Raw genomic sequence first — 27,155 nt, forward strand, 5'->3', positions numbered from 1 at the left:
AGGGTAGGAAATCTGCTGTCCTTACCTGGTCTGGCTTACATATGACCCCAGACCCTCAGCAACGTGGTTGAATCTTAACTGGCCTAGCCAGCCAATCAGTTCAGGGGCAATTAGGGGTGTACAATAAGTGCTGCCCAGTCAGCGGCAACCACATCCCACAAATTATTTTTTTAAAAATCAGTCTATCCCACAAAAAGGAAGTCGGCTTGTTTCATTTTCCATTTTTCCCCAACAGGGATTTCTCATGAGGATGCATCAATTTAGCAACAGGGCACGAGACACTGCCAGCGCAATAGTGCGGGGGGGCAAAGATAGCTCTCTGAACCTGCTAGTACCAGTCAACATTGCTCGCCACGCACTGCCATCCTGAAAAAACTATCCCTTCACGTTTCCTTTAGCGGGGCTCTGTGTGAGGGGCTTCTAGTTCTCCCACATCTATGACAGGTAGCAGCAACTTTGGCCGCCACTAAATTAACCCCTCACTGCCAGGCACGCTCACAGTTCTCACTCAAACGGTGCAGAATTTACATTCCCCACTCAAGCCACACCGGTGAATCAATGTCACTTTGAACTGAATTACAGGTTGTTTAGTTCTCCAGACTCATGCTCGCTGATCCCCAAGGGCTAGTATTCAATTAGATTTACAATAACCTGGCGCTTCATGAAATTAATTCCATAGACGTCCGTTTATTCAACACCCCATTCCCTCCATGCAGCCAACATCCAATCCTCCCTCCTTCACTTCCAGCAACTCCTGGTCAGCCCCGAGTGATGTGAGCAAGTACCGACTCAGATCAAACTTTAAAGCAAATGCATTGTGCTTACAGGTCTGCTTCATGCAACCTTTCCTGAAGATGTTGATTGACAAATCCCCCATTCAATCATCATGGAGAAGCTGACCTGTGTATGTCCTGTATTCCTTCCAAATGGCTTCACAATATTTATTGCAGCCAGTAACTAAAGAAAATCTTCCCCCACAACCTCTACATGTTACATAGCTATTGTTTTAAGAAAAACAACATTGCTGCCGCTTAACAAGACTAATATCAGTTAGATCTGAAGTAATTGCACTTTCACGTGACCTTTCAAACATATACTCCTATTATAATTAGTTTAATTCTGATCCAGCAATTTTAAAATTACCCAACAGGGTTGTGTACCTCCTTTAGTGACATGCAACAACACTAAAAGATAGATTTTAGGGTCAATAATGTGCTTATTATGAAATTCTGAAAGCAGTAAGGACATTCAGGCAGAACTTTAACCGGAGCGTGTAGCTCCCTAAATGATTCATTCAGTGCAGGTATCCCTGTTCAAACTACATTCAAATATTGGGTTTACAGTTTTAAAAATAAACTGCTGCTTCCTTCCTGACCCCACCCCACGTGCTGGTTTCCACCCCTGGCAATCGACCTTCACCCTCCTGCTCACCGCCTTAAGCCATCACTCGGAGTGGGGGCTTCATAGAATCCCTACAGAGCAGAATCATCGATCATATTGTAAATTCCTTCATTGAAACATAGAATCCCCACAGTGCAGAAGGAAGCCAATCGGCCCATCGAGACTGCACCGACCCTCTGAAAGAGTACTTCACCCCAGCTCACTCCCCCGTCTTATCCCATTAATCACTTAATCTAATTTACACATCTTTTTGGACACTAATGGCCAATTTATCATGGCCAATCCACCTAAACTGCACATATTTGGACTTTGGGAGGAAGCCGGAGCACCCGGAGGAAACCCACGCAGACACGGGGAGAAAGCGCAAACTCCAGTCACCCAAGGCCGGAATTGAACCTGGGTCCCTGGTTCTGTGAGGCCATGCCACAATGCCACTCCTCACAATTCAATATCAGAGTTTATCAAGATGCCAATGATTGACATTCAGCTCTCGAGTTACTATGCATCTTTGAACAGCACTTCTTCCAATCAACCCGTACTTCCTTCTTCACACTCATAACTGATGCGATGACAAACCCTTTGGCAGAAAATGTTCTCCGTCAATTTTTACAGCAAGTCAGGCATCAGGCCAGTGACTCCTGCAGCCATGAGTTGGAAGAACCGGATGTTTACTGAAAGTGCTCGAGAATGGAGGGGTCAAGGTTAAAGGACAGGAAGAAAAATGTGGAAATGCAAACTAATGCTGGATTTATAAACCATTAACAAGGATTTAGAAGAGATCCGGTCTTAATGTATAGTTTCAGCCAAGTGCAACTACCCCATGCTTGGCTTATTCATACTAGGCTTTTATTCCTGTTTAGTCAGTTGTCAAAATCCACTTTTCTCACAAAACAGCAGCATTCCCACCCCCACAGTCTCAAACACACTGTCGGTCTGGCAAATAACTCTTCCAGTCTTCACTCGAATGGGGAGATGAAAAGAAAACTGACCACGTGGAAGGCAACATTGGCAACTATGATCTAGGAGCAGTAAGTGCAGGAAATACTTAATAGGTCAGGCAGCAACTGCAGGGACAGACAGAATTAACCTTTCAGGTTAATTACCTTTGACAGAACATAGGTTGGCAACTATGGGTGAAACTTTTGACTCCACCCTCCCATCCTCATACCTTGTGAGAGGGCTTTAAACTAGTTTGGGGGGGGGGGGGGGGGGTGTCAGTTGTATGGAAAATTTGAAAATCAAAGTTAAAAGAGAAGGTTGGAGTGCAGGTTACTGATGAGACTTTAAACTAGTTGAAGGGGCTGAGGGCTCAGGAAAAGTTAGTAACGTTCCCAGAACAGAGAGTATAGAAAGCAGCAGGAATCTAAATTCAGACGGAGCAAAAAGAGGGGACAACAATGAGAAGGGGGCAGCCGACACAGGACTGAAGGGTGTTGTACCTAAATGTGCGCAGTATACGAAACAAGGTAAATGAGCTTGTTGCGCACATTGAAATTGGCCGCTACTGTGGGCATCACAGAGAGTTGGCTGCAAGGGGATCGGGGCTGGGGTCTAAATATCCACAGATATGTGCCCTATTGAAAGGACAGGCAGATGGGCAAAGGGGGCGGGGTTGCATTGTTAGTAAGGAATGAAATTAAATAGATTGCAAGATGTGGTATAGGATCAGAAGTCATAGAATCTTTATGGGTAGAGTTGAGGCATCGCAAAGGACAAAAGACCCTGATGGGAGACAAGGGAAGTCAGAGACAGCATAAAAGCAAAGGAAATTGCGCACAAGGTGGTGAGGATCGAGAAGCCTTTAAAAGCAAGCTGAGGTCAACTAAAAGAGCAATGCGGTGGGAGATGAAATGGGAGGGAGTAATATAGGAGATTCCAAGAGTTTTTTCGACATATAAAGGTAAGAGAGAAGTAAGAATGGACATTGGACCACTGGAAAATGAGGCTGGAAAAATTGCGATAGGAAACAAAGAAATGGCAGGAACTGAATAGGTAAATGGCATCAGTCTTCACGGTGGAAGACACCAGTGGCATACCAGACCTTCCGGAGAGACAGGGGGCAGAGGTGAGTGCAGTGGCCATCGCTAAGGAGAAGGTGCTGGGGAAAGTGAAAGATCTGAAGATAGATAAATCACCTGGATCAGATAGACTACACCTCTGCAGAGATGCTGCAGTGGGTTCAGAGGGTGTAAGATGCACAGGCCTCTGTTTTCTCCACAGGGTACACACAAGGCTAAGATCAAAAACCTTTTGGCCTCCCAAGAGATATCAGGAGGTTGCTAAATAAGATAAGAGCCCTTGGTGTTAGGGGCAAGGTACTGTCATGGATAGAGGATTGACTGATTGGCAGAAGGCAGAGAGTGGGCATAAAGGGGCCATTTTCAGGATGGCAGCCGGTGACTAGCGGTGTTCCGCAGAGGTCAGTGTTGGGACCACAACTATTCACGAAATACATTAACGATCTGGAAAAAGGAACTGAGGGTATTGATGCTAAGTTTTCAGATTATACAAAGATATGTAGAGGGACAGGTAGGGTTGAGGAAGTGGGGAGACTGCAGAAGGACTTGGACAGGCTAGGAGAGTGGACAAAGAAGCCTCAGTGTAAAATGCCACCACCATCTCCTCGCTCCCTCCATGTCTTAGCTTCACAGACCCTGCTTGTTCAAGATTAATTAATTAATAACCTTTATAATTTTCTGGAAAAACTCAGCAATTTTTGGCGGGGAGGTGGCGAGTTCTTTCCCTGCACAGAAGGAGGCTTAGTAACGTTTTCTTCGTAGCACCTCCCTAAATGTTGGCAAATAAAAGTTATGTGGATTCAACTCTTTAAAAAAAAAATTAATAACCTTTATTGTCACAAGTGAGCTTACATTAACCCTGCAATGAAGTTACTGTGAAAACCCCCAAGTCACCACATTCCGGCACCTGTTCAGGTACACTGATGGAGAATTCAGAATGTCCAATTCACCTAACAGCACGTCTTTCGGGACTTGTGGGAGGAAACCGGAGCACCCGGAGGAAACCCACGCAGACACAGGGAGAACGTGCAGACCCCGCACAGACAGTGACCCAAGCCGGGAATCAAACCTGGAACCCTGGTGTTGTGAAGCAACAGTGCTACCCACTGTGCTACCGTGCTGCCCAGCTTTAAATTGATATGCCTACAAATCTGCCTTGAGGCGTTAAATGATGCTACACAAATGGAAGTTTTTGTAATATGTCCAAGGAATGCATGCAGTAATAAATCAAAAATACCTCATCACAAACATTAAGTCATGAAGATAGCCTGTGCTTTTACACTGAGTGACCTCTGTTGTGTTTATGTGACATACATTTAAGTGCCCAGAGCTTTTATGAGCCAAACCACATCTTTCCGACCCACTGGCTAAAATATATATAATGAATGGATAATACCTTAGCACAACACCCGAATCCCAGCACAAAATTATCAAGTGTTTATTTTGGGCCCACTGCAAATGTGCCCTATGCACAGAAGCCCATTATAGAATTCTAAAAAGCTATAATTTTACAGCAATAGGATGCGCTTGCTTCAGATGAAACTGCTGAGTGAGCACAGATCTCCTGGAGGCTCAGTATGTTCATGTTGCAGCTGTATAGAACCTTAGTTAGGCCATACTTGGAGTATAGTGTTCAATTCTGGTCGCCACACTACTAGAAGGATGTGCAGGCTTTAGAGAGGGTGCAGAAGAGATTTACCAGGATGTTGCCTTGTATGGAGGGCATCAGCTATGAGGAGAGGTTGAATAAACTTGGTTTGTTCTCACTGGAACGAAGGAGGTTGAGCGTCGACCTGAGAGAGGTCTACAAAAGTATGAGGGGCATAGACAGAGTGGACAGTTAGAGACTTTTTCCCAGGGTAGAGGGGTCAATTACGAGGGGGCATAGGTTTACGGTGCGAGGGGCAAGGTTTAGAGAAATACGAGGCAAGTTTTTTTTTACACAGAGGGTAGTGGGTGCCTGGAACTCACTGCCGGAGGAGTGGTGGAAGTAGGGACGATAGTGACGTTTAAGGGGCATCTTGACAAATACATGAATAGGATGGGAATGGAGGAATACGGACCCAGGAAGTGCAGAAGATTTTAGTTTAGACAGGCAGCATGATCGGCCCAGGCTTGGAGGGCCGAAGGGCCTGTTCCTGTGCTGTACTTTTCTTAGTTCTTTATTTGTTCTTTGTTCTTGCACCACTTGGCACCAAGTTCAAAGTCAATTACAGGCTGGTGGAGGATGAGTATAAGTTAAATGAGCAATCGATCCTCGAGGTAGAAATAAAAACAAGTCTCCTTCTCCCAGTCTTTATTCAGTGATTCTTGCAGGGAGTGTCTAACTGCAGGGCATAGCAAGGAACAGGCAGTAGGAACAAACTGATCATTTTTGGGCGGCAGGCTGGTGCAATAGTTAGCACTGCTGCTTCACGGCAACGAGGATCCGGGTTCGAATCCCGGCCCCGAGTCACTGTCCATGTGGAGTTTGCACATTCTCCTCATGTCTGCGTGGGTCTCACCCCCACAACCCAAAAAAGATGTGCAGGGTAAGTGGATTGGCCACGCTAAATTGCTCCATTAATTGGAAAAAAAGAATTGGGTACTTTAAATTTATAAAAAAGAAATTTTAAAAAATAAAGTCATCATTTTCAGGTTGACAGGCTGTTACTTAAACTTTGAGGTTTTTGGACACCAAGTCTTCGAGTACTTCTTAAATCTCTCTTCGCCCGTCTCCTCCATCCTCACCTCCACCAATAAATGCAAGGAGCTCATGGATCTGGTCACTAAAACCAGCCTTTCCCTCACCCGCCCCGCCAAATTTCTTCTGCAGCTGAACCTTGAACTCACATCTTTCTTCAGTTACTCTCCTATCGCCCCTCAAGCCCCCTCCCAGCTCATTTTGTCCATTAAGACTGACCTCCTGCTCCCTCGAGCCACTAGGCTGCTGCCCCCTCCTGGCTCCCGTTAATTTTTATTGTTAACTATTCTCTCTCTTCAGATGTTGGCCTTCTCTCTTTAAAAGCATTTTGTCAAAAAAAAACACCTTGACCTCATCATCCTTGCAAACTACCAGTGGCAGCCTTCTGGTGGGCAACTCTTGAGTTGACTTTCAGCCGGTGTGTCTCAAGAGCCCCACTCTGGCATGCCCGTCTCTGCCACGTTTTCTGCCGAGATGCTGCATTGGGTTCAGAGGGTGTAAGATGCACAGGCCTTTTGTTTTCTCCATAGGGTACACACAAGGCTCAGATCCAAAACTTTTTTGGCCTCCCAAGAGATATCAGGATCAGGCAAGAAAATGCAGTTGAACTTGAGGATTGGTAATATCTTATTAATTGACAAAACAGTCTCAAAGAACCATAATCTGTAAGGGCTATAATTGATAGTTACGAGCACAAGGAAAGAAGGGCCCTAGAGAATGGGATATAATCTGATATTACGCATCTTCTAAAGGTTTAATTTAAGGGTTATGTCATGGCAGGAGATCCCAAAGCCTTGGTTTGCTCCTCTTGCTCCATGTGGGAGGCCGCGAACATTTCCAGTGACCGGGACCAGCAAGTTTGCAGGAAGTGTTTCCAGCTGCAAGCTCCCGGGTTTCGGAGCTGGATCGGCGCCTGGGGACTCTGTGGAAAATCCGCAAGGCAGAGAGTGCCATGGATACCACGCACAGAGAGGCGTCACATCGCAGGCAGGAAGGGAATGGGTGACCACCAGGCAGAACATGAGAGGTAGGCAGTGCAGGAATCTCTTGTGGCCATTCCCCTGCAAAAAGGGCAGCACGGTAGCATAGTGATTAGCACTGTGGCTTCACAGCGCCAGGGTCCCAGGTTTCAATTCCCTGCTGGGTCACTGTCTGTGCGGAGTCGGCACGTTCTCCCCGTGTCTGCGTGGGTTTCCTCCGGGTTCTCCGGTTTCCTCCCACAGTCCAAAGACGTGCAGGGTAGGTGGATTGGCCATGATAAATTGCCCTTAGTGTCCAAAGAGGTTAGGAGGGGTTACTGGATTAAGAGGATAGGGTTGAAGTGAGGGCTTGAGTGAGACGGTGCAGACTTGATGGGCCGAATGACCTTCTTCTGCACTGTATGTTCTATGTTCTTAAAACAGATATACCATTTTGGAGGGGAATGACCTCTCAGGGGAAAGCAGCAGCAGGCAAATTTATTACACCACAGCTGGTTCTGCTGCGGATGGGAGGAATAAAAAGTGTGGGACTACAATAATAGCAGGGCATTCAATTGTGAGGGGAATAGGTAGGAGTTTCTCTGGCCTCAAACGAGACTCCAGGATGGTGAGTTGCCTCCCTGGTGCTAGGGTTAAGGATGTCTCAGATAGGTTACAGGGCATTCTGGAGGGGGAGGGTGAACAGCCAGTGGTCATGGTGCACATCGGTACCAACGACATAGGTAAAAAAAGAGATGAGGTCCTAAAAGTAGAATGTAGAGTGTTAGGAAGAAAGTCGAGAAGTCGGACCTCTAAGGTAGTGATCTCAGGATTACTACCAGTGCCACGTGCGAGTCAGAGTAGAAATAGGAGGATATCTTGGATAAATACGTGGCTGAAGAGATGATGCGAGGAAGAGGGTTTCAGATACCTGGGCACTGGGAAATGTTATGTGGGAGGCGGGACCTGCACAAACTGGACGGGTTACACCAGGGCAGGACCGAGACTGATGTCCTGGGGGGAGTATTTGCTAGGATGGTTGGGGAGGTTTTAACTAATAAGACAGTAGAATGGTAACCTATGAAAGAGTCAGAGGAGCAAATAACAAAAACAAAAGACAGAAAGAGGAATAAGAAAAGTGATAGGCTGAAAAATCAAGGGCCAGATTTAAACAGGGCCATAGTTAAAAATATTGGGAGCTGAACTAGTAATGTTAAAAAGACAAGCTTAAAGGCTTTGTTGCCTTAACGCGCGGAGCATTCACAATAAAGTGGATGAACTAATCGCGCAAATAGATGTGAACGGGTATGATATTGGCGGGGGTACAGAGACATGGGGCGGGATTCTCCGACCCCCCCGCCGGGTCGGAGAATCGCCGGGGGTCGGCGTAAATCCCGCCCCTGCCGGCTGCGGAATTCTCCGGCCCTCCAAAAGTCGGCGAGGCGCGAGTCAGGCGGCCCACCTCAGAGAATGGCGGGGACCGGCGCGACTCAATGAGCCCCGGGGCAGCGCGAAATCTCCGGCCCGCGATGGGCCGAAGCACCACTGGTTTTTTGCCGGTCCCACCGGCGTGGATCAAACTAGGTCCCTTACCGGCGGGACATGGTGGCGCGGGCGGGCTCCGGGGTCCTTGGGCGGAGGTGGGGGGGCGATCTGGCCCCTGGGTGCCCCCACGGTGGGCTGGCCCCCGATCGGGGCCCACCGATCCGCGGGCGGGCAAGTGCCGTGGGAGCACTCTTTTCCTACGTGTCGTCCGTGTCAGCCTCCGTGATGGCCGACGAGTAGGTGACCCGCTGCGCAAGTGCGGGGATGACATCAGCAGCCGCTGATGCACCCGTGCATGCGCGGACTATCGCTGGCCGGTGGTGTCACTTCGGCCCCGGCTGGCATGGCACCAAAGGCCTTCCACGCAAGCCGGCGGGGCGCAAACCATTCCGCCGCAGAGTGGTTGCCTGTTTTTTGCCGGTCCTGCCGGCGTAAATTAGAGTAGGTCCTTACTGGCAGGACCTGGCAGCACGGGCTGCCACCGGGGTCCTCGGGAGGGCGCAGGGGGATCTGGCCCCGGGAGGCGCCCCCGCGGTGACCTGGCCCGCGATCGGGGCCCACCGCCATTGCCAGTGCAGAGACGAAGCCCTCTGCGCATGTTCTGGGATGACGCCAGCACACGCTGGCGCTCCCGTGCATGCACCAACTGAACCTGGCCAGCGGAGGCCCTTCGGCGCTGGTTGGCATGGCGCCAAGGCCCTTCCCCGCCGGCCAGCGGGGCACAAACCACTCCGGGGCCGGCCTAGCGGAGCGGAGGATTCCACATCTTTGGGGCGGGCCGACGCCGGAGTGGGTTCATGCCACTCCGTCCCGACGGGACCCCCCACCCCGCCGGGTACGGGAGAAACCCGGCCCTTGGTTGCAGGGTGACCAGGAATGTTCAAGGCTTTCAGTATTTAGGAAGGACAGACAAAAAGAAAAAAGCAGTGGAGTTGCATTGCTGGTCAAGGAGGAAATGAACACAATAGTGGGGAGGATGTTAGCTCCGACAATGTAGAACCTGTATGGGAAGAGCTGAGAAACAGCAAGGCACAAAAAAAAGTTCCTGGGTGGCATATATAGACCCCCAAACTGTAATGATATTGTTGGGGATGTCATTAAACAGGAAATTAGAGACATATGTGATCAAGGAACAACTGTAATTTGGGGTGATTTTAATGTGCATATAGATTGGGAAAATCAAATTAGCCAGAATACTGTAGAGGAGTAATTCCTGACCTGTATACGGGATGGTTTTCTGGATCAATATGTTGAGGGGCCAACTAGGGAACAGGCCATCCTAGAGTGGGTACTGTGTAATGAGAACGGAATCATTGGCAGTCTAGTTGCGCGAGACCCCTTGTGGACGAGCGACCATAACATGATAGAATTTTTCATCAGGATAGGGAGTAAAGTAGTTGATTCGGAGACTAGGGTCCTGAATCTTAACAAAGGAAACTACAATGAAATGAGGCGTGAGTTGGCTATGATCGATTGGGGAATGTTACTTAAAGGGATGACACTGGATAGGCAATGTTCATTCCTGTCTGGCACAAAAGTAAAACAGGAAAGGTGGCCAATCCATGGCTTGCAAGGGAAATTAAGATAGTATTCCATCCAAAGATGTAGCATACAAATTGGCCAAGAAAAACAACAGGTCTGAGGCTTGGCAGCCGTTTAGAATTCAGCAAAGAAGGACCAAGGAATTGATTAAGGAGGGGACAATAGAGTACGAAAGTAAGCTTGCAGGGAACGTAAAAACTGACTGTAAAAGTTTCTGCAAAGAATGGTAAAGACAAATGTAGGTTCCCTTACAGTTAGAAACAGGGAATGTATTATAGGGGACAAAGAAATGGCTGAGCAACTAAATACATACTTTGGTTCTGTCTTCACAAATAAGGACACAAATAAGATACCAGAAAGGGTTTAGTGAGAGGGAGGAACTGAAGGTGATCAATATCAGTAGAGAAATGTTGGGGAAATTGATGGGATTGAAAGCCAATAAATCCCCAGGGCCTGATATTCTACATCCCAGCATCCTTAAGGATGTGGCCCAAGAAATAGTGGGTGCATTGGTGGTCACCTTCCAGGATTCTATAGACTCTGAAACAGTTCCTGCAGATTGCAGGGTGACTAATGTAACACCACTATTTAAAAAGGGAGGTAGAGAGAAATCGGGGAATTATAGACCGGTAAGCCTGATGTCAGTAGTGGAGAAAATTCTAGAATCCACTGTCAAAGATTTTATAGCAGAGCACTCAGAAAACAGTGGCAGGATCGGACAGAGTCAGCATGGATTTATGAAGGGGAAATCATGCTCGACAAATCTACTAGAACTCTTCAAAGATGTAACTAGAGAATTTATGAAGGGGAGCCAATGGATGTGGTGTATTTGAACTTTCAGAAGGCTTTTGGAAAAATCCTGCACAAAAGATTTGCGTGTAAAATTAAAGTGCATGGGATTGGGGGTAGTGTATTGTGATGGATAGAAAGCTGGTTGGCAGACAGGAAACAAAGAGTAGGAATTAACAGGTCTTTTTCAAATTGGCAGGCAGTGACTAGTGGGATACCGCAGAGATTGGTGCTGGGACCCCAGCTATTCACAATATATATTAATGATTTAGATGAGGGAACAAAATGTCATATCTCCAAATTTGCAGATGACACCAAGTTGGGTGGGAGGGTGAGCTGTGAGGAGGATGCAGAGATCCTTCGTGTGATTTGGACAAGTTGAATGAGTGGGCAAATGAATGGCAGATGGCAGTATAATTTGGATAAATGCAAGGTTATCCAGTTTGGTAGTAAAAACAAGAAGGCAGGCTATTATCTGAGTGGCCATAAATTGGGAGTGGGGAATGTGCAACAAGACCCGAGTGTCCTCGTATACCAGTCGCTGAAGGTGAGCATACAGGTGCAGCAGGCAGTAAAGAGGGCAAATGGTGTGCTGGCCTTTATAGCGAGAGGATTTAAGTACAGGAGGAGGAATGTCTTGCTGCAATTATACAGGGCCTTGGTGAGGCCACACCTATAATGTATGCAGTTTTGGTCTCCTTATCTGAGGATACTCTAACAGGACTGGACAGGGTAGATGCAGGAAGGATGCTCCCAATGGTGGGTGTGACTAAAACCAGGGGTCACAACCTGAGAATACGAGGTAGACCATTTAGGGCAGAGATGAGGAAAAAAATTTTAACCCAGAGAGTGGTGGGCCTGTGGAATTCTTTACCACAGGACGTAGTTGAGCCAAAAACATTGTATGGTTTCAAGAAGCAGTTACATTTAGCACTTAGGGCAAAGGGGGTCAAAACATATGGGGGAAAGTGGGATAAGGCTATAGAGTTGGATGATCAGCCATGATCGTAATGAATGGCGGAGCGGGCTTGAAGGGCCAAATGTCCTCCTCCCACTCCTATTTTCTCCAGGTTCTTTTTTATATGACTCACTCCTGTGGGTGTGAATACTCCAGTGATCAAATCATGCTCGATTGTGATGGTCCTTAATGTCGAACTGCCCACCATAATTACTGCGCTGGGCAACAATGTCAAAAACACGCTCACCTGGGCTGATCCTGAACCTCAGAAAGATATGCTTTTATATAGCAACTTTCATAACCTCGGGAGATCACTTTGCAGTACTTTGTGCGGCAGCAAAATTGAGCCCAGTAAGATGCCAAACACTGGAATGTGATAAAAGATCAAATAAGCTATTTTTAGTGACACTGAGGGTTTAAAATAAGTACGATCTCGGTACAGCTTCTCCATTTTCTACGGTGGTGTGGGCTCCGAGTGGTCAGGTGGCACCTCTGACAATGCAGCATTTCATCAGTCCTGTTGTTGGAGTTGCTGCTCCTCTATTGTGCACTCAACTCCCTGAAACAGGCGTTGAACCCATGACCTTCTGCTACAGAGGTGTTGCCAACAGAGTGCTATCTGATTTTAAAAAGAATTGTAATAATTCAGGGCATATGGCGCGTTGCTGGTTAGGGCAGCATTTGTTTCCCATCCCTAACTGTGCTCGAGAAGGTGGTGGTGAGTCGCCTTCTTGAGCCACTGTAGTTCATGTGGTGTAGGCACATCCACAGCACTGTCAGGGAGGGAGCTCCAGGACTTTAACCCAAATGCTGCTGAAGGAACGGCGATATATTTCCAAGTCAGGATGGTGAGTGGCTTGGAGCTGAACCTGCAGGTGGTGGGTGTTGCCACGCACTTGCTGCCATTGCCCTCCGCCGTGGTACAGGTCATGGATTTGAAGGTGCTGTCGAAGAGGGTGTGATGAGTTACTGCAGTGCACCCTATAGATGTTACAGACTGCTACCACTGTGCGAAAGGGGTGGAGAGAATCAATGTTCACTGTGGTGTGTCGGGTGCCAATGAAGCAGACTGCTTTTTCCTGGATGGTGTTGAGCTTCTCGTGTGTCATTGGAGCTGCACTCATCCAGGCTAATGGAGAGTATTCCATCAGAGCCCTGAGCAAAAGTTATTCTCTGCAGAATTTCCAATCTTTTAGCTATACTTGCAGCCACAGTATTCATATGGCTGGTTTTGTTGAGGGGGACAGATGGGTAGATTGGGAGAAATTATTTCTGCTGGTGGGGGAGTCTAGGATTAGGGACGCAATGAAACAAATTAGGGGCCGATCTTTTAGAAGTAAAGTAAGGAAGCAATTCCTTACAAACAAGGTAGAGGTTCGAAAATCTCTCACAAATGGCAATTGCTGGTGATGGTCAATTTTAGAACTGAGATCTATTGATTTTTGTTGTCAAGGGATACAGAGAAAGTGTGTTTGTGCACATCAGTCATCATCTTATTGACTGGCAGAACAGGCGCAAGGGGCTAAATGGCTCCAGCAGTTTCTATGTTTCTGCACATGGAAATAAACAAAAGCCCACACTCTCGGAATCATTAGAACCCCAGACTTCTCATTCCCACTCAGGCCAGTTAGACTACTCAACTCGTGCTAACATGAACTTTGCTGCAGATCTGTGTACAGGAACTTGGCCATGATTAAATAATTCAAAGATGATATTTTTAAAAATAGCTTGATGTCCCACAAGCTGACATTGGTCTGCACATTGTGTGTGAGCGCACATGCACAGTGATCTGTTTGCCCAGTGAGAGAACAGCACGCAGGGTTAATTCAGATCAGCACAGTGTCAAAACAGTTTTACTGCGTCAAATGTCTTCTGTCGGCCAGGCATTTGTCATTTTAATTACCGCACCTGTTGTCTTTTCCCTCTCTCTGAAGTAAGGCCTAACGAAAGGCAATGGGCGAGATTCTCCATTCGGGAGTCTATATTCTACAGCCGCAGGAGAATTGCTGCAGATTCACATTGGGAACTCAATTCACTACACCTCCCCATGCAAATTTATGCACGGTGAGGAATAGGGGAGATTCTCGGGGGAATCCCGCTTCCGGGCCGTAATTTTTAGCTCCGCTATTTATTCATGAAGGCCTGACTTCTCAACCTTGCCCCTCGCCGGACATTTGTTGATCCTCAGATTAAATCCCGCAGTTAAGTTTCCCCCTCAAAGGAAAAAGGAGCCTATGGTCATCTGGGACTATAGTGACTTTACCCTTTATTTAGGGGGTTCGTCTGGTTAGGAGGTCTCTGTCAGGGGACCCTCTAGTTAGGGAGACTCTGTCAGGAGTCCCTCTATTTAGAGATCTCTGTCAGGGGTCCCTTTAGTTAGACAATTTCCTTCAGGAGTTAACCCCTTGGCCCAACACGAGGTCCACCAAATAAGGTTCATGTTTGGTGATACCTGTAGTAATCCCCGCCCACATGATTCCTGGCCCAGGGGGACCCATTTGCATTAATTTACATTCTCCCGCTGGCACGTGGGTGCAAACCCTGATCCCATCACCAGCTGCGGGGGGGGGGGGGGGGGGGGGTCGGAGCATCGTGACCAGATCGGTGTCTGCCCGACACCTGATGCCGATTTTCTGCAACATCGGGGACCCACTACCCCCGGCGGGCGGTGGAGAATCCAGGCTAATGTCTCATTGGTAATTCAATCAAATGCTGATACATGGTCATTAATATCACACTCATTCTAACCAGAACCAAATATTCACACTGGTGGCTCAGCATGTAGCACTCTTAAGCTCTGTTAGAACATCATGGGTTCAAGTCCACTCCAGAGACATGAGTGCAGAGTCAATGCGATGTGTCACGTTTCAGTCAGACCCTGCTTCTCAGATAGCTGTAAAAGATCCCACGGCATTATTTGAAAGAAAATCATGGGAATTCTCTCATATCCTGGCCAGTATTGAAAGTCGAAATGAAAGTCACCATAATCCCCAAGGACCATGGCCTGCTCTGCCCCTTTTGAAAGAGTGCTGACAGGAGGCTATTGAACCAGAGGGTCACCACACCTCAAGCGAGGAGCAAGGTTGAAAAGGCAGGGCCTTCATTGATAACCTCTGGCTGTACAGAAATCGAACCCGCACTGTTGCCAGTGCTCTGCATCACAAACCAGTCGTCTAGCCAACTGAGGTAACTTAATCCCACAATCAACGTTAAAAACTTGATCCAGTCAATTACCTCAATGCGAGAGCGGACAATACAACAGCGACTACACATGGTACTTAACTGAGTGTGAAGTGCTTTTGGAAGGTGCTACGTAAATGCAGGTTGTTTCTTTAATTTGAGATACCCCTGTCATTTAACAATTACTCGATGAGGAAATATCAATAGGAAAACACAAAACAGGCTGGGGCTCTCAGCTTTAGAAAAAGGTCACCAGGTAAAATTATGGAAGCGTTTGAGAGGATGGACATGGACAAAATGCTCCCGCTTGTGGGAGTCCTAAACTGCCAGCTGTAATAATAATAATAATCTTTAGTGTCACAAGTAGGCTTACATTAACGCTGCACTGAAAATTCCCTAGTCACCACATTCCCACGCCTGTTCAGGTACACAGAGGGAGTATTCAGAATATCCAATTTACTTAACAGCACGTCTTGTGGGACTTGTGGGTGGAAACCGTGGCTCCCGGAGGAAACCCACGCAGACACGGGGAGAACGTGCGGACTCCGCACAGACAGTGACCCAGCCAGGAACAGAACCTGGGACCCTGGCGCTGCGAAGCAACAGTGCTAACCACTGTGCTACAGTGCCGGCCAAAATATAGGACGGCCACTAATAAATCCAATCAGGAATTCAGGAGAAACTTCATTATCCAGAGAGCGAAGAGAATGAGGAACCCACTACCAGGAAGCTTATTCAGTGCAGGAGGGAGAATGGAATCCACAGATATAATGATGGTGTTCAATGAAGAAGATTGGGTGAAGCAGCAACACCAGTACAGATCAATTGGGCTAAATGACCTGCTCTTAAAATTCTACTTCTGCGTCTGAAGCTCCAGGGCAGCTGTCCTATCAATAAAAATCCAATGTCCGAAAATGGTCACGGCAATGACAAATTGCTATGAAGTAAACCAGGGTAAACCATCTTCTGACTCAAGACATCTGCTGCACCAAAGAACACAATGGGCTTTGTTGGAATGTTCTGGGTCAGCCTCAGTTCCTGTGACAGGTTTGAAAAGTATTTTATTTCTAGATTTTTTTTAAAATCAAGTAGTTTACAGGAGAGTCACAGCACAGGAGGGCATTCGACCAGTCGTGACCCTGGCAGCTCTCCACAGGAGCACTCACACCAACTCCAACCTCCCGCCTTTTTCACCAGAGCCCTGCAACTCTTTTGGCTTCAGATAATTGTCCAATTCTCTTTTGACTGTTATGATTGATTCTGCCTCCAAAAGTCTCAGGCAGTATATTCCAGATCAAAGCCACTCGCTGCATAAAATGTTTCCCTCGAGTCGCCCTTGCTTCATTTACCAATTAACATAAAACTGTGCCCGTTGGTTCTCGATCCACCAAGGGGAACAGCATCGCCCCCATTAACTCTGTCCAGACCCCCCTATACTTTCAATACCTCGGTCAAATCTCCCATTCGTCTTCTCTTCTTCGAGGAGAACAGTCCAAATTTATCCAATCGATTCACGTTCCTCATCCCTGGAACCAGTTTCTTGAACCTTTTCTGCACCTTCTCTAATGCATTTACGTCTTTCCTAAGCGTGGTTCTCTGAACTGCACACAATGCTCCATTTGAGGCAAAACTGGTGTTTTAAACAGGTTCAACATAACTGCCATGCTTTTGTACTCTATCCCCCTACTTAAAAAACTGTAGGCTTCACAAACCACTTTCTCAATCAACCGTTAATGATTTACACACATATACCCCCAGGTCCCTCTGCTCCACCATCCACTTTCGAAGTATACTTTCTTTTGCCTCTCCTTGCTCTTCCTACAGGTACAATGTCTCAAAACCGGCAACTGTGGGACTGAATCCGTGCCCGGTTTTCAGATCTTACCTGTTTGGCTCGGGTGGTTCGGGCCAGGTCAATGGTCACTCGGAGCATGGGAAAAGACAGGCGCAGAAAGCCAATCACTAGTCAGCATGCCATCACACCAATGCCGGATAACCTGCAACGTTACTTTACTCGTGATCTAATAATAAAGGTTCATGCATGGCAGCTTCAAAATTTATTTGTGGCTTATAATAGTGACATCGTTAGCCAGATTCAGTGTAATACAGTTTTAGGGTATACGGATAATATTAAAATTTATTTGGACGTTAAGAAAAATAATCCAGGGCTCTCAAATGCACCTCTGCAGAGTGAACACTCTACTGTGGTGCGGTGGTCCAAGGAGTGGCAACTTACCTTTAATGTGACAAAGTGATTAGTTTCCCATTTTAACCACAATAATCCTAATTAACAGTATCATACTGATGACCTGCCTTCAGCACATTCAAACACTGAAAAGAATTTGGGTGTGACTGTTATAAGTAATTTGAGGTTTATGAATCATGTGGCTCGGACAGTACAACAGGCAGAAACTGTTTTACAAGCGCTGAATGCATCCTTTCTGAGTCGGGATGTTAATGTTTATCTTAAAGTCCATCAGCAACTGGTACATCCCCATCTGGAGTATGCATCCACAGTTTGGAATACACACTTTCAGAGCAGTATACAGCTTATCGAGAGAGTGCAAAGACGTGTTACAGGAAAATGGAAGGCATGAGGGGAATACTTTAATGAGGGACATTTCCGAATTCTTGGATTACAATCTTTAGAAAGAGAAGATTGATTTTTGATTTAGTTGAAGTTTATAAATTGATCCAAGGTCTTACTGCCTCTCAGCCTGAAACGTTCTTTACCTCACAATTACAGCATTTTTCGTAGTCATCGGTATAAATTATAATAATAATCTTTATTATTCAAAATGTCCAATTCACCTAAAAAGCACGTCTTTCTGGAATTTGTGGGAGGAAACCGGAGCACCCAGAGGAAACTCACGCAGGCACGGGGAGAACGTGCAGACTCCGCACAGACAGTGACCCAAGCCGGGAATCAAACCTGGGTCCCTGGCGCTGTGAAGCAACAGTGCTAACTTCTGTTTATCTTAAAAGTATCTACCATGCCAACCATAACTGTGATCCACGTCTAGATATTCGTGATATGGCATGGCAGCTAATTTACACACAGCAAAGAATGTGATAATGACCAGATAATCTGTTTCAATAATACTGGTTGAAGGAAAAATATTAGTCTACTCTCCTGCAAATACCACCAGGAAAGACAGTGCAGCACTCCCTCAGTTCTGCACTCAAATACACCCTAGTCAGTTGAAATCTCTGGAGTGGGACTTGAACACACAACCTGCTGACTCCAAAGCGAGAGTGTTACTTATTCAGCTACCACTGACACAGAATGCTGCACAACATTGCTAAGGCCGACAGCCAGCTCTTCTAATTTGAAAATGTTCTTTTTTATAATTAAAATCCCGTGTTCCTGCACAACATGGGTATTTGCTCCTGTGCCTTTTCTCTAAATTCCAATCATATTGGTAAAAAAAATCCCCTAAACAACCAAGAGACAGAGCCAACACGATGTCCAGCTTTATAAAATGGAAACATGTTCACTCAGCTTTGAAGCCCCACCCATGTCACAGGACTACCCGAAGTTCACCACCAGCCGAGATAGCTCAGTTGGGAGAGCGTTAGACTGAAGATCCAAAGGTCCCTGGTTTAATCCCGGGTTTCGGAATCCCTCCGAGTGCTGCGTTTCCTTGCTCATAATAAAAGACCCCTCCCATTGGGCAGGAGATACAGAAGTCTGAGAACACGCACGAACAGACTCAAAAGCAGCTTCTTCCCCGCTGTCACCAGACTCCTAAATGACCCTCTTATGGACTGACCTCATTAACACTACACCCCTGTATGCTTCATCCGATGCCGGTGCTTATGTAGTTACATTGTATACATCATGTTGCCCTTTTATGTATTTTCTGTTATTCCCTTTTCTTCCCATGCACTTAATGATCTGTTGAGCCGCTCGCAGAAAAATACTTTTCACTGTACCTCGGTACACGTGACAATAAACAAATCGAATCCAATCCACGGGCTTTGCTACCCAATCATCTCCTGTCAAACCATTTCTCAATTCCCAAGACAACTCACAAACGTTCACTATTCATCCCCGATGGTCAACCTTCTTTACCAGAACATATCAATAACCCAGCAACTGCGCAGTACCGTGCATATTCATACAAAAAAACAATCAAAATTTTCATCACTGCATTAACCCTTGTTTTGAACCTGACGTTTATGACACACCGACTGAAATCCTTTTTGTCTCATGTTGCTCGAGGTGTGTCGATACTACCCTCTCGCTCCGTACGTTGTGTCTCGATCTTGTTCCAGCCCAAATCTGGATCACGTCCATTTAACAAAATCAACATCCGGCAAATATGAATCATGAACATGGAACTCGATCACCGTGCTGATATTGTTCATAAACCTCGACTAGGAAACCCAACACAGCACGCACAACACAATAACTAAAAACTGCATTGGCTTTTCATCAACAGTTCCATAAGCCATACACTGGACTAGACTGATCAAATCAGAACTCTCAATACTGGAAGTCCAAATTGAGCCAGCACAAAGACACTGAAGAGAAAAATAGGAAGCGTACCTGAAAGTGCAAAATAATGGTCCAGATCAACCCCAAAGTTAGCTTAGGATTCCCATCGGTTATGTCATCATTTCTTATATTCACCAGTTTGACCTGTTAGCCCACAAGAACAAGGTGAAGAAGATTAATTCAACAGCTGGTAGCATGTAGCATTAAAAATGAGTAGGAAGAGTATCTTTATTGTCACACAGTTCTAAAAGTAAGTTCACCAAGTCCAAAGGCTGCGTTATGGGTTGTGGTTTTACAGAGGGCGGGAGGTTAACGGTCCCATGTATAGACCCAACCTAGTGGACGAACAGCCGAACGGAGGGAATTTCAAACCCATGCACTTGACTGTGATTGGGAGGCAGAGAAGGACAGAATTGTTACGGTGCAGGAGGCAGCCCTTTGACCAATCGTGTCTGTACCAAGCCAGGTCAGAGTGATATCATAACTTGCATATTGAGAAAAGAAATGGCAGCATTAATTGCAAACTGAGAGAGACACAGAAGCAGCAAATTCAAGAGAGATTTTGGCACGTTTCATGTCACCAAACTCCTCTGCTCCTGCCATTCTCTCAGCCCCTCCCCCCAAAATAACATTTTTTAGCCGGGGTCAAGTTGGCAAATGTTCTGAAACAAGTGACCATTTCACTCGCACCAGCCTGGACAGTGCCACAGGTTGTCTGACCCATGCTGTGCGGGAGGAAGTGCTGATACCAAGAATTGCAATTCACAGCCGGTTCTCAAAAGATGCCCATATACATGCACTTGGACCAGGGGTTGCTGAGTGTCAATTAGAAGTGACAGATACCTTCTCATCCAGAGCTAGGGGCACACTTCCTGAAGTCATAGAATGAGATGGCATGGCAGAAGGCCATTCAGCCCAACATGCCAGCACAGGTCCTAGGAAACAGCTTTCCAATTAGTCCTACTCCCTTATAGCTCTGCAGTGTTTTCTATTTCCTGTATTTATCCAATTCCCTTTTGAAAGGTATTACTGAATCAGCTTCCAGTATTCTTTCAGGCTGTGTGTTCCAGTGCACAGCCTCCCCCATTAGAAGAAATTCTCACCTTCCCCTCATTCTTCAGACATTTATCTGCAATCTGTGTCCGCTGCTTACCGATCTACCTGCCACTGGAGACAGTTCCCCACTAATGACTCAAATAAAACCCTTTTGACACACGTTTGAATCTCCTTCTAACCTCCTCTGCTCCCAGGAGAATTCCAGCTTCTTCAGTCTGTCCACGAAACTGGTCTCACACAGCATTGAGTAAATCTGAGTAAATCCCCTCTATAATTCCCCTTCTAGGCTTTGACACAGCCTTCCTTCCTTTGTGTCCAGAATCGATACAATATTCCAGTGGAGACCTAACCAATGATTTATGACGACTAGCATAATTTCCTCACTTCTGTACTTTTACTCATTAAGGCAAGGATTCTATATGCTTTGAGCAGCCTTGTCAACTTGCTGTGCCATCCACCTTCAAAGATTTGGGAAATCAGAGCAATTTAATATGACAGACTGAACATCTTCAGAATAACATGTGAATAATTCTCCGTGGTTTGTAGTTAAGAGTCAGCCTTAGATGGTAGTGCTCAGAAACCGGTCATTTCACCCTGAAGGTCCCTGCTGATATCAGTGCTCCATTTCTCCCCACCCTCTTCGTCTAACCTTATCTCAGCATAATCTTCTGTGCCTTTTTCCCTCCTGTGTTTGTCTAGCTTCAGCCTAAGTGTATCTAAGCCATTTGCCACAACTATTATTTCTGGTAGCCAATCACACATTCTAACCACTTTCTGGGCAAAGCAGCTTCTCTTGAATTTCCCCTTAGCTTTATTTGGGATCATCTTGTACTTATAATCACTAGTTTTGGACTCGCCAACAAGTGGAAATATTTTCTCAACTTCCACATTTTCAAACCCTTTCATAATTTTTTCAAAACCTTTGTTGCACACTTCTCTTGTTTTAAGAAAAAAGCCACAGTCCATTCAATAATTCTTCAGACAAGTAAACACACAGCTTACCTGCCGCCGTTTTAGGTAGTCCAATGCAATCTGTACATTCTGTAATCTGTGAAAGCGCATACGCCCTTTTTCACGGGGCTGCGTTTAGTGAAGAAACAAAATAAGGACACTTTATTAACAATTGTCCTCAAAAGAGGCAGTAGAACATTCACCAATCAAATCTTAAGTCTGCATTTGAAAGACTTAACGGGTGTTCTGTGAGACTTTGCATGCATTGTTGTGACTGAATAGCATGCGCATACTGCTGGAAAAACGCGATTGGAGAAAGCGTGGTAGGTTGATGCATTGAACAACAATCTCGAGAATAGACCCTGGTCAGATTAAATTTCTCATCGTAAAATGTTACGTCAAGCCTCCTCCCCGCCCTGTTAAAGACCCTGAATAACAAGGTGAATGCTCAGACGATCCCAGAGTATCCATTAAATGTCCAATACCTTTTCCCATAGATAACCAGAATTTCAGAGGCATCTTCTCAGATTGGGAGCGGAATGTGGATAAAATGGTAAGCATAGCAAATGTTTTGGTGCAGCATCACATTGACGTTTGAAGCTATTTTGTCCGACCTAAATAATTTTTTTAAATGAAGGCGAGAGAACTTTGGAAGCGCCATAGTGTTTCTGAACATCACAGAATCAAGGCATACCCCCAAAGAGTAGGAGGATACGTGTGTAAACCACCACCATAATCTAACACATTAGTGCCAAAGGTAAGGAGGAAATCTGTTTGAGTGGAAAGGGCAAAGAGCAAGAAATGTATTTTTCCTTTCCAATAAAATGCCTTCCCTTAATGCACATCTCCTGTTTGGTGGCCAAAGAACTAGGCATAGGCTGATGGTTTTAAGAAGAGATTTGTCATCTCTCTCAGTAGCAGAAAATGCTGTCAAGGAACTGTCCAGGTTGTGAAAAGGAAAGCATGACTTTCAATTGACCAAAGGCCTTTTTTATCTTTGAAAGGACCATGTTAATAGTTTGCTTTTACCCATACACAGTTTCTATGATCTGATAATGAAAACAATCACTAACAGTATATAAGGTAAGAAAAGCAGTATCAAAGTGTCAGTGGCTGACTCTTAACTACCTTTTGGAATCAAAGTGTCTATTGATACCCGTCTCAGCCAGTAATTTGGAGAATGAGCAGGATTTACAATAGGACTCACAGAAAACCGTTGAGTCTATAATAATCTGAATCTAATTATTCAGCAGGATCTATACAAATAACACAATACAACAACAAGTCTACAGAGTCTATTTAAAGGAGTAGCTTTAGGAACTACAGCAAACCAAATTGTTAATAAAACTTAACGTAAAGCCTCTTTATCAAAAGCAGGATGATGTTATTCTCTAATAAAATGCAGTGAGTGGAAGATAGCTGAATAATACAAATCATACAAATAAAATCAATCCTAGTCACTGACAGCAGCACAGTCTCCAATGAGACTGACAGGAGGGTTACCCTATCATCTCGTCATGCTAGGGACAATGGAAACACTAGGTGAAGCCGCAAAATTTTCCTTCACAGTTTAGTTAGAGAAGTTTGACCATAACTCAACAACTGTTGTTCAGCAACATACATCCTGTAGTGTTATATATGCAGTGGACCTCTGGGTTTACAGACACTTAGCCAACTCTGCCTCAAGTTTGTTATTAGCTTGTTCTGAGAATAGTTCGTCGGAATTCAATAGTTTTTTGATATTTATTATTCAAAGGGATTTCAGAAAGCAATCAGCATCAAACACGCAGGTTAGATCTTTTGGGGTGTCCAGAGGGAACAGTGCAGCAACAAGAAGAGAAGCCATTTTGGAAGATTCTCTTTCTACATTTGGATTGCAAGGAGTGGAATCGTATGAATCATAGAAACTCTACAGTGCGGAAGGAGGCCATTCAGCCCATTTAGTCTACACCGACCCTCTGAAAGAATTTCTTGCCTAGGGCCACTCCCTCGCCCTGTCCCCTAACCCCACCTAATCATTGGACACTAAGGGGCAATTTAGCTTGGCCAATCCACCTAACCTGCACATCTTTGGACTGTGGGAGGAAAATGATGCGGACATGGGAGAACATGCAAACTCTTGACAGTAGCCCAGGACTGGAATTGAACCCGGTCCCTGATGCTGTGAGGCAGCAGTGCTACCCAATGTGCCACCATGGTGCCCCTCAATGAGGAAAATTCCACTCTTTAACGTCTTATTCCTCCGACTCGCATCTTGTGCGTCTTTCCTTCTATTAGCAGCTATGCCTGGACCTTGTACAGTGGAGTCCTCTCCTTAAATTCCTCCATCACACCACCTACGTTTTTCTTTTCAATATACTTCCAAAAAATCACTTCTGTGACCAAGCATTTGGTTATCCTGTTTTTCAATCCATGTCTTTATTTTCTTGCAACTCTGCAAAGCAGTTTTTTTCATTTATACAAAGGGTGCAATTTATTTATTTTAAAAATAAATTTAGAGTACCCAAATCTTTTTTTTTTCAATTAAGGGGCCATTTAGTGTTGCAAATGTGTCTGTGCGGATCTGCATGTTCTCCCCGTGTGTGTGTGGGTTTCCCCCGGGTGCTCCGGTTTCCTCCCACAGTCTAAAGATGTGAAGGTTAGGTGGATTGGCCATGCTAAATTGCCCTTAGTGTTGGGCGGGGTTACTGGGTTATGGGGAGAGGGTGGAGGTGTGGGGCTTGAGTAGGGTGCTCTTTCCAGGAGCCGGTGCAGACTCGATGGGCCGAATGGCCTCCTTCTGCACTGTAAATTCTATGATTCTATGAAATCCACCTACCCTGCACATCTCTTTGGATTATGGGGGTAAGACCCATGCAGACATGGGGAGAATGTGCAAACTCCACACGGACAGTGACCCGGGGCCGGGATCGAACCCGGGTCCTCAGCGCCGTGAGGCAGCACTGCTAATAACTGCACTAAAGGGGCAATTTAAATACAAGTTGTTGTACCTGTTCTAACCTTAATACAATGTGCATTCTACTGTGTGACACTGTCTGTGAAAAGGCTAATCCCTGCTGCTGAATGGATGCACACTCAGCCCACATTGTGGCTGCTGAAACCTTTGCCCAATTCCTGGGAAATTACCTTGATTTTGACACAGGAACTGAAAGTGAACTGGCACTTCATGCCACCCACATAGAAACCAATTATCTTGCCCCCAATCTATAATAAATCAGACTATGAAAATAAACAAAATAAGCGGGTTTATTTAAATATTTTTGAATGTTATTTTTGAATCTGATTGACTAAAATTTCCTGATTAAAAATCCTCACCATTCACTGAATTATCAGATGAAACAGTTGGTAAATGATAGGTAAACTCAATACACAAACTTGCAATTAGTTCAGGAGCACACAGCCCTAAAAATGGGTAACTTGAACTTTTATCGTTAGTCTGTGTCAAGCGGACTAATCAGTTTTAGTGCAGGCAGCTGATGCAGTGCCTATGCGGGAAGTGCTCCTCCGAGTGGGCAGCACGGTAGCACAAGTGGATAGCACTGTGGCTTCACAGTGCCAGGGTCCAAGGTTCTATTCCCTGCTGGGTCACTCTCTGTGCGGTGTCTGCACGTTCTCCCCATGTCTGCGTGGCTTTCCTCTGGGTGCTCCGGTTTCTTCCCACAGTCCAAAGACGGCAGATTAAGTGGATTGGCCATGATAAATTGCCCTTAGTGACCAAAAAAGGTTAGATGGGGTTATTGGGTTACGGGGATAGGGTGGAAGTGAGGGCTTAAGTGGGTCGGTGCAGACTCGATGGGCCGAATGGCCTCCTTCTGCACTGTATGTTCTATGAGTGTCACAGCACAAATAAATACAGAGAAACACCTCGGAATTCAGATGGAATTCATTTGAATTGCTCCCAGTCAATGTGCTTTGAGATTGGAATTGGAAGGTTAGGAAGGAAACCCCAAAGCTTCCCTGGTTGGATGGGCAGCAAAGGATGGGTGGGGTCAGAATAAAGAAAGGCAGGGATCGAAAATTCACCGCGGCCACTAGAACACTTGAATGAAACATTAAGATCTTCGGAGCGGGATTCCCCACCCGGCGGGTTTTCTAGTGGCAGAGGTGGCCGCTGGCAGGAACTTCTGGTCCCGCCAGGGTCTTCGGCGTTTTCCGTGGCTTGCCCGCGCCGCTGTTGGAGAACCCGCTGCAGGAAGGGCTGGAAAATCCTGCCCTCTGTCTCACTTCCACTTGCATTGCAGAGATGGGATGCTGGATTTCACATCAAAGAGCCGCTCCACCTGAATCATATCTCCCCTCATTCCTTTGCCGGCAGTTCGGAGTGCCAGGTTACAAGCATGCCAACTAGAGACTCAGATGGGACACACATACAGTGTTTCCATCACATGACCTTGCACCTCCAAACCACCCCACCCAAGCGAACAGCCTTCTTCGCGTATTTACAATGAACGTTTTGCTTGTTAGTCAGAAACGAAGAAAATTAACCATTTGCTTTGACTAGCCCTATGATTTTATTCCCGGGTTTCTCATGACAGTGGCCTGGAGACTGGGCGTGCCTGGAGTGTTGGCAAACCCCCTGCTGGTATGTATTAACAAAGCTGGATTGTGAGGAATCGCAGTTTCACTATTATGGAAAGAAAATGAAACTAAACTCTCCGCCAACAGCTAGGAATATCTGTTACAAAAGGTGCCTGTGGGAGCCAACTCAACTGACACGCGAGTTTAAACAATGGGGTAATTGAGCCTTCTCCTGACACTGGAGACCAATCGTGGAAATTCCCCCCTCCCCCCTCCTTTCAGATTGATGGATACACTTTATCATGAGAGATCCTCCTGCTAATTTTCCAGGATTGCGGCTCATCTCCTGCCAATATTTACAGCAGAGGTTCTGAACTCCCACGGGAAATTCAATCACTGGATTAATGACTTCAGCAAACGGTACCAATTCTGATCGAGTTGCACCAATAAATATTTTGACAGATCTGGTTGCCTCAATAACAAATGCTTACAATCCATTACAAATCCCCAGTGATTTACCCCCCACACCCCAAAAAATTCTAACTTCACTTTTGGCAACCTAATTTTAAATTGATGTGGGTGTTCTCTAAACTGTGCCCAGTATCTTTTCTTCAAAGACAGCTCCTTGGAAACATGTACAAGTTAACTAATAGGAAGGAATATAATTCCCTAACCCCCCCCCCACTTCCCCTGCCTCCAAGAATATATTCAGCTGGATTCTCCGTCGGTAGGATCCTCCACTTCATAGACAGCACACTCACACATGCGGATTTCCTGACGGCGTGGGAAATCCCATTGGCTGGTTGCCAGGATGGAGCATCCCGGTGCCGGTGGGGGGGGGCGCCGCACCAGAACACCTATGTGGCGGGACGGAGAATCCCACCCATTATTTTTCCCTTTTTTGAGGGGGGAAAAGAAAGCTTCCTTCCTGGGCAGTTCCTTAGGATCAAGGTTGACTTTTGACCACTGCGGTCCAGTGGGCTCTGAAATAGCTGACAAGTGCAATGCGCCGCCTATTGCCAGCTAACTGTGCTCAAATGTCAAGTGCATTTTG

General features: G+C 46.0%; 1 protein-coding gene and 1 non-coding gene across 8 annotated transcripts in view; one reads left to right on the forward strand and one right to left on the reverse strand.

Annotated features, from left to right (window-relative positions):
* The window catches only part of dst (dystonin), a 665,214-nt gene that overhangs the window by 448,558 nt on the left and 189,501 nt on the right, over positions 1-27,155 (reverse strand). For all 7 annotated transcript variants that reach the window (XM_038800631.1, XM_038800637.1, XM_038800634.1 and 4 more), the window contains 2 exons: positions 21,635-21,712; positions 19,628-19,720 (listed from right to left, as the gene is read on the reverse strand). In XM_038800631.1, the coding sequence (XP_038656559.1) occupies positions 19,628-19,720; positions 21,635-21,712 (171 nt within the window). The remainder of the gene's footprint in view (positions 1-19,627; positions 19,721-21,634; positions 21,713-27,155) is intronic.
* On the forward strand, positions 18,625-18,697 carry trnaf-gaa. Its single transcript has one exon. It is a non-coding gene; the product is annotated as a tRNA-Phe (tRNA).

Source organism: Scyliorhinus canicula, chromosome 6 (assembly GCF_902713615.1).
Source record: "Scyliorhinus canicula chromosome 6, sScyCan1.1, whole genome shotgun sequence".
In the NCBI taxonomy this organism is placed as follows: Eukaryota; Metazoa; Chordata; class Chondrichthyes; order Carcharhiniformes; family Scyliorhinidae; genus Scyliorhinus; species Scyliorhinus canicula.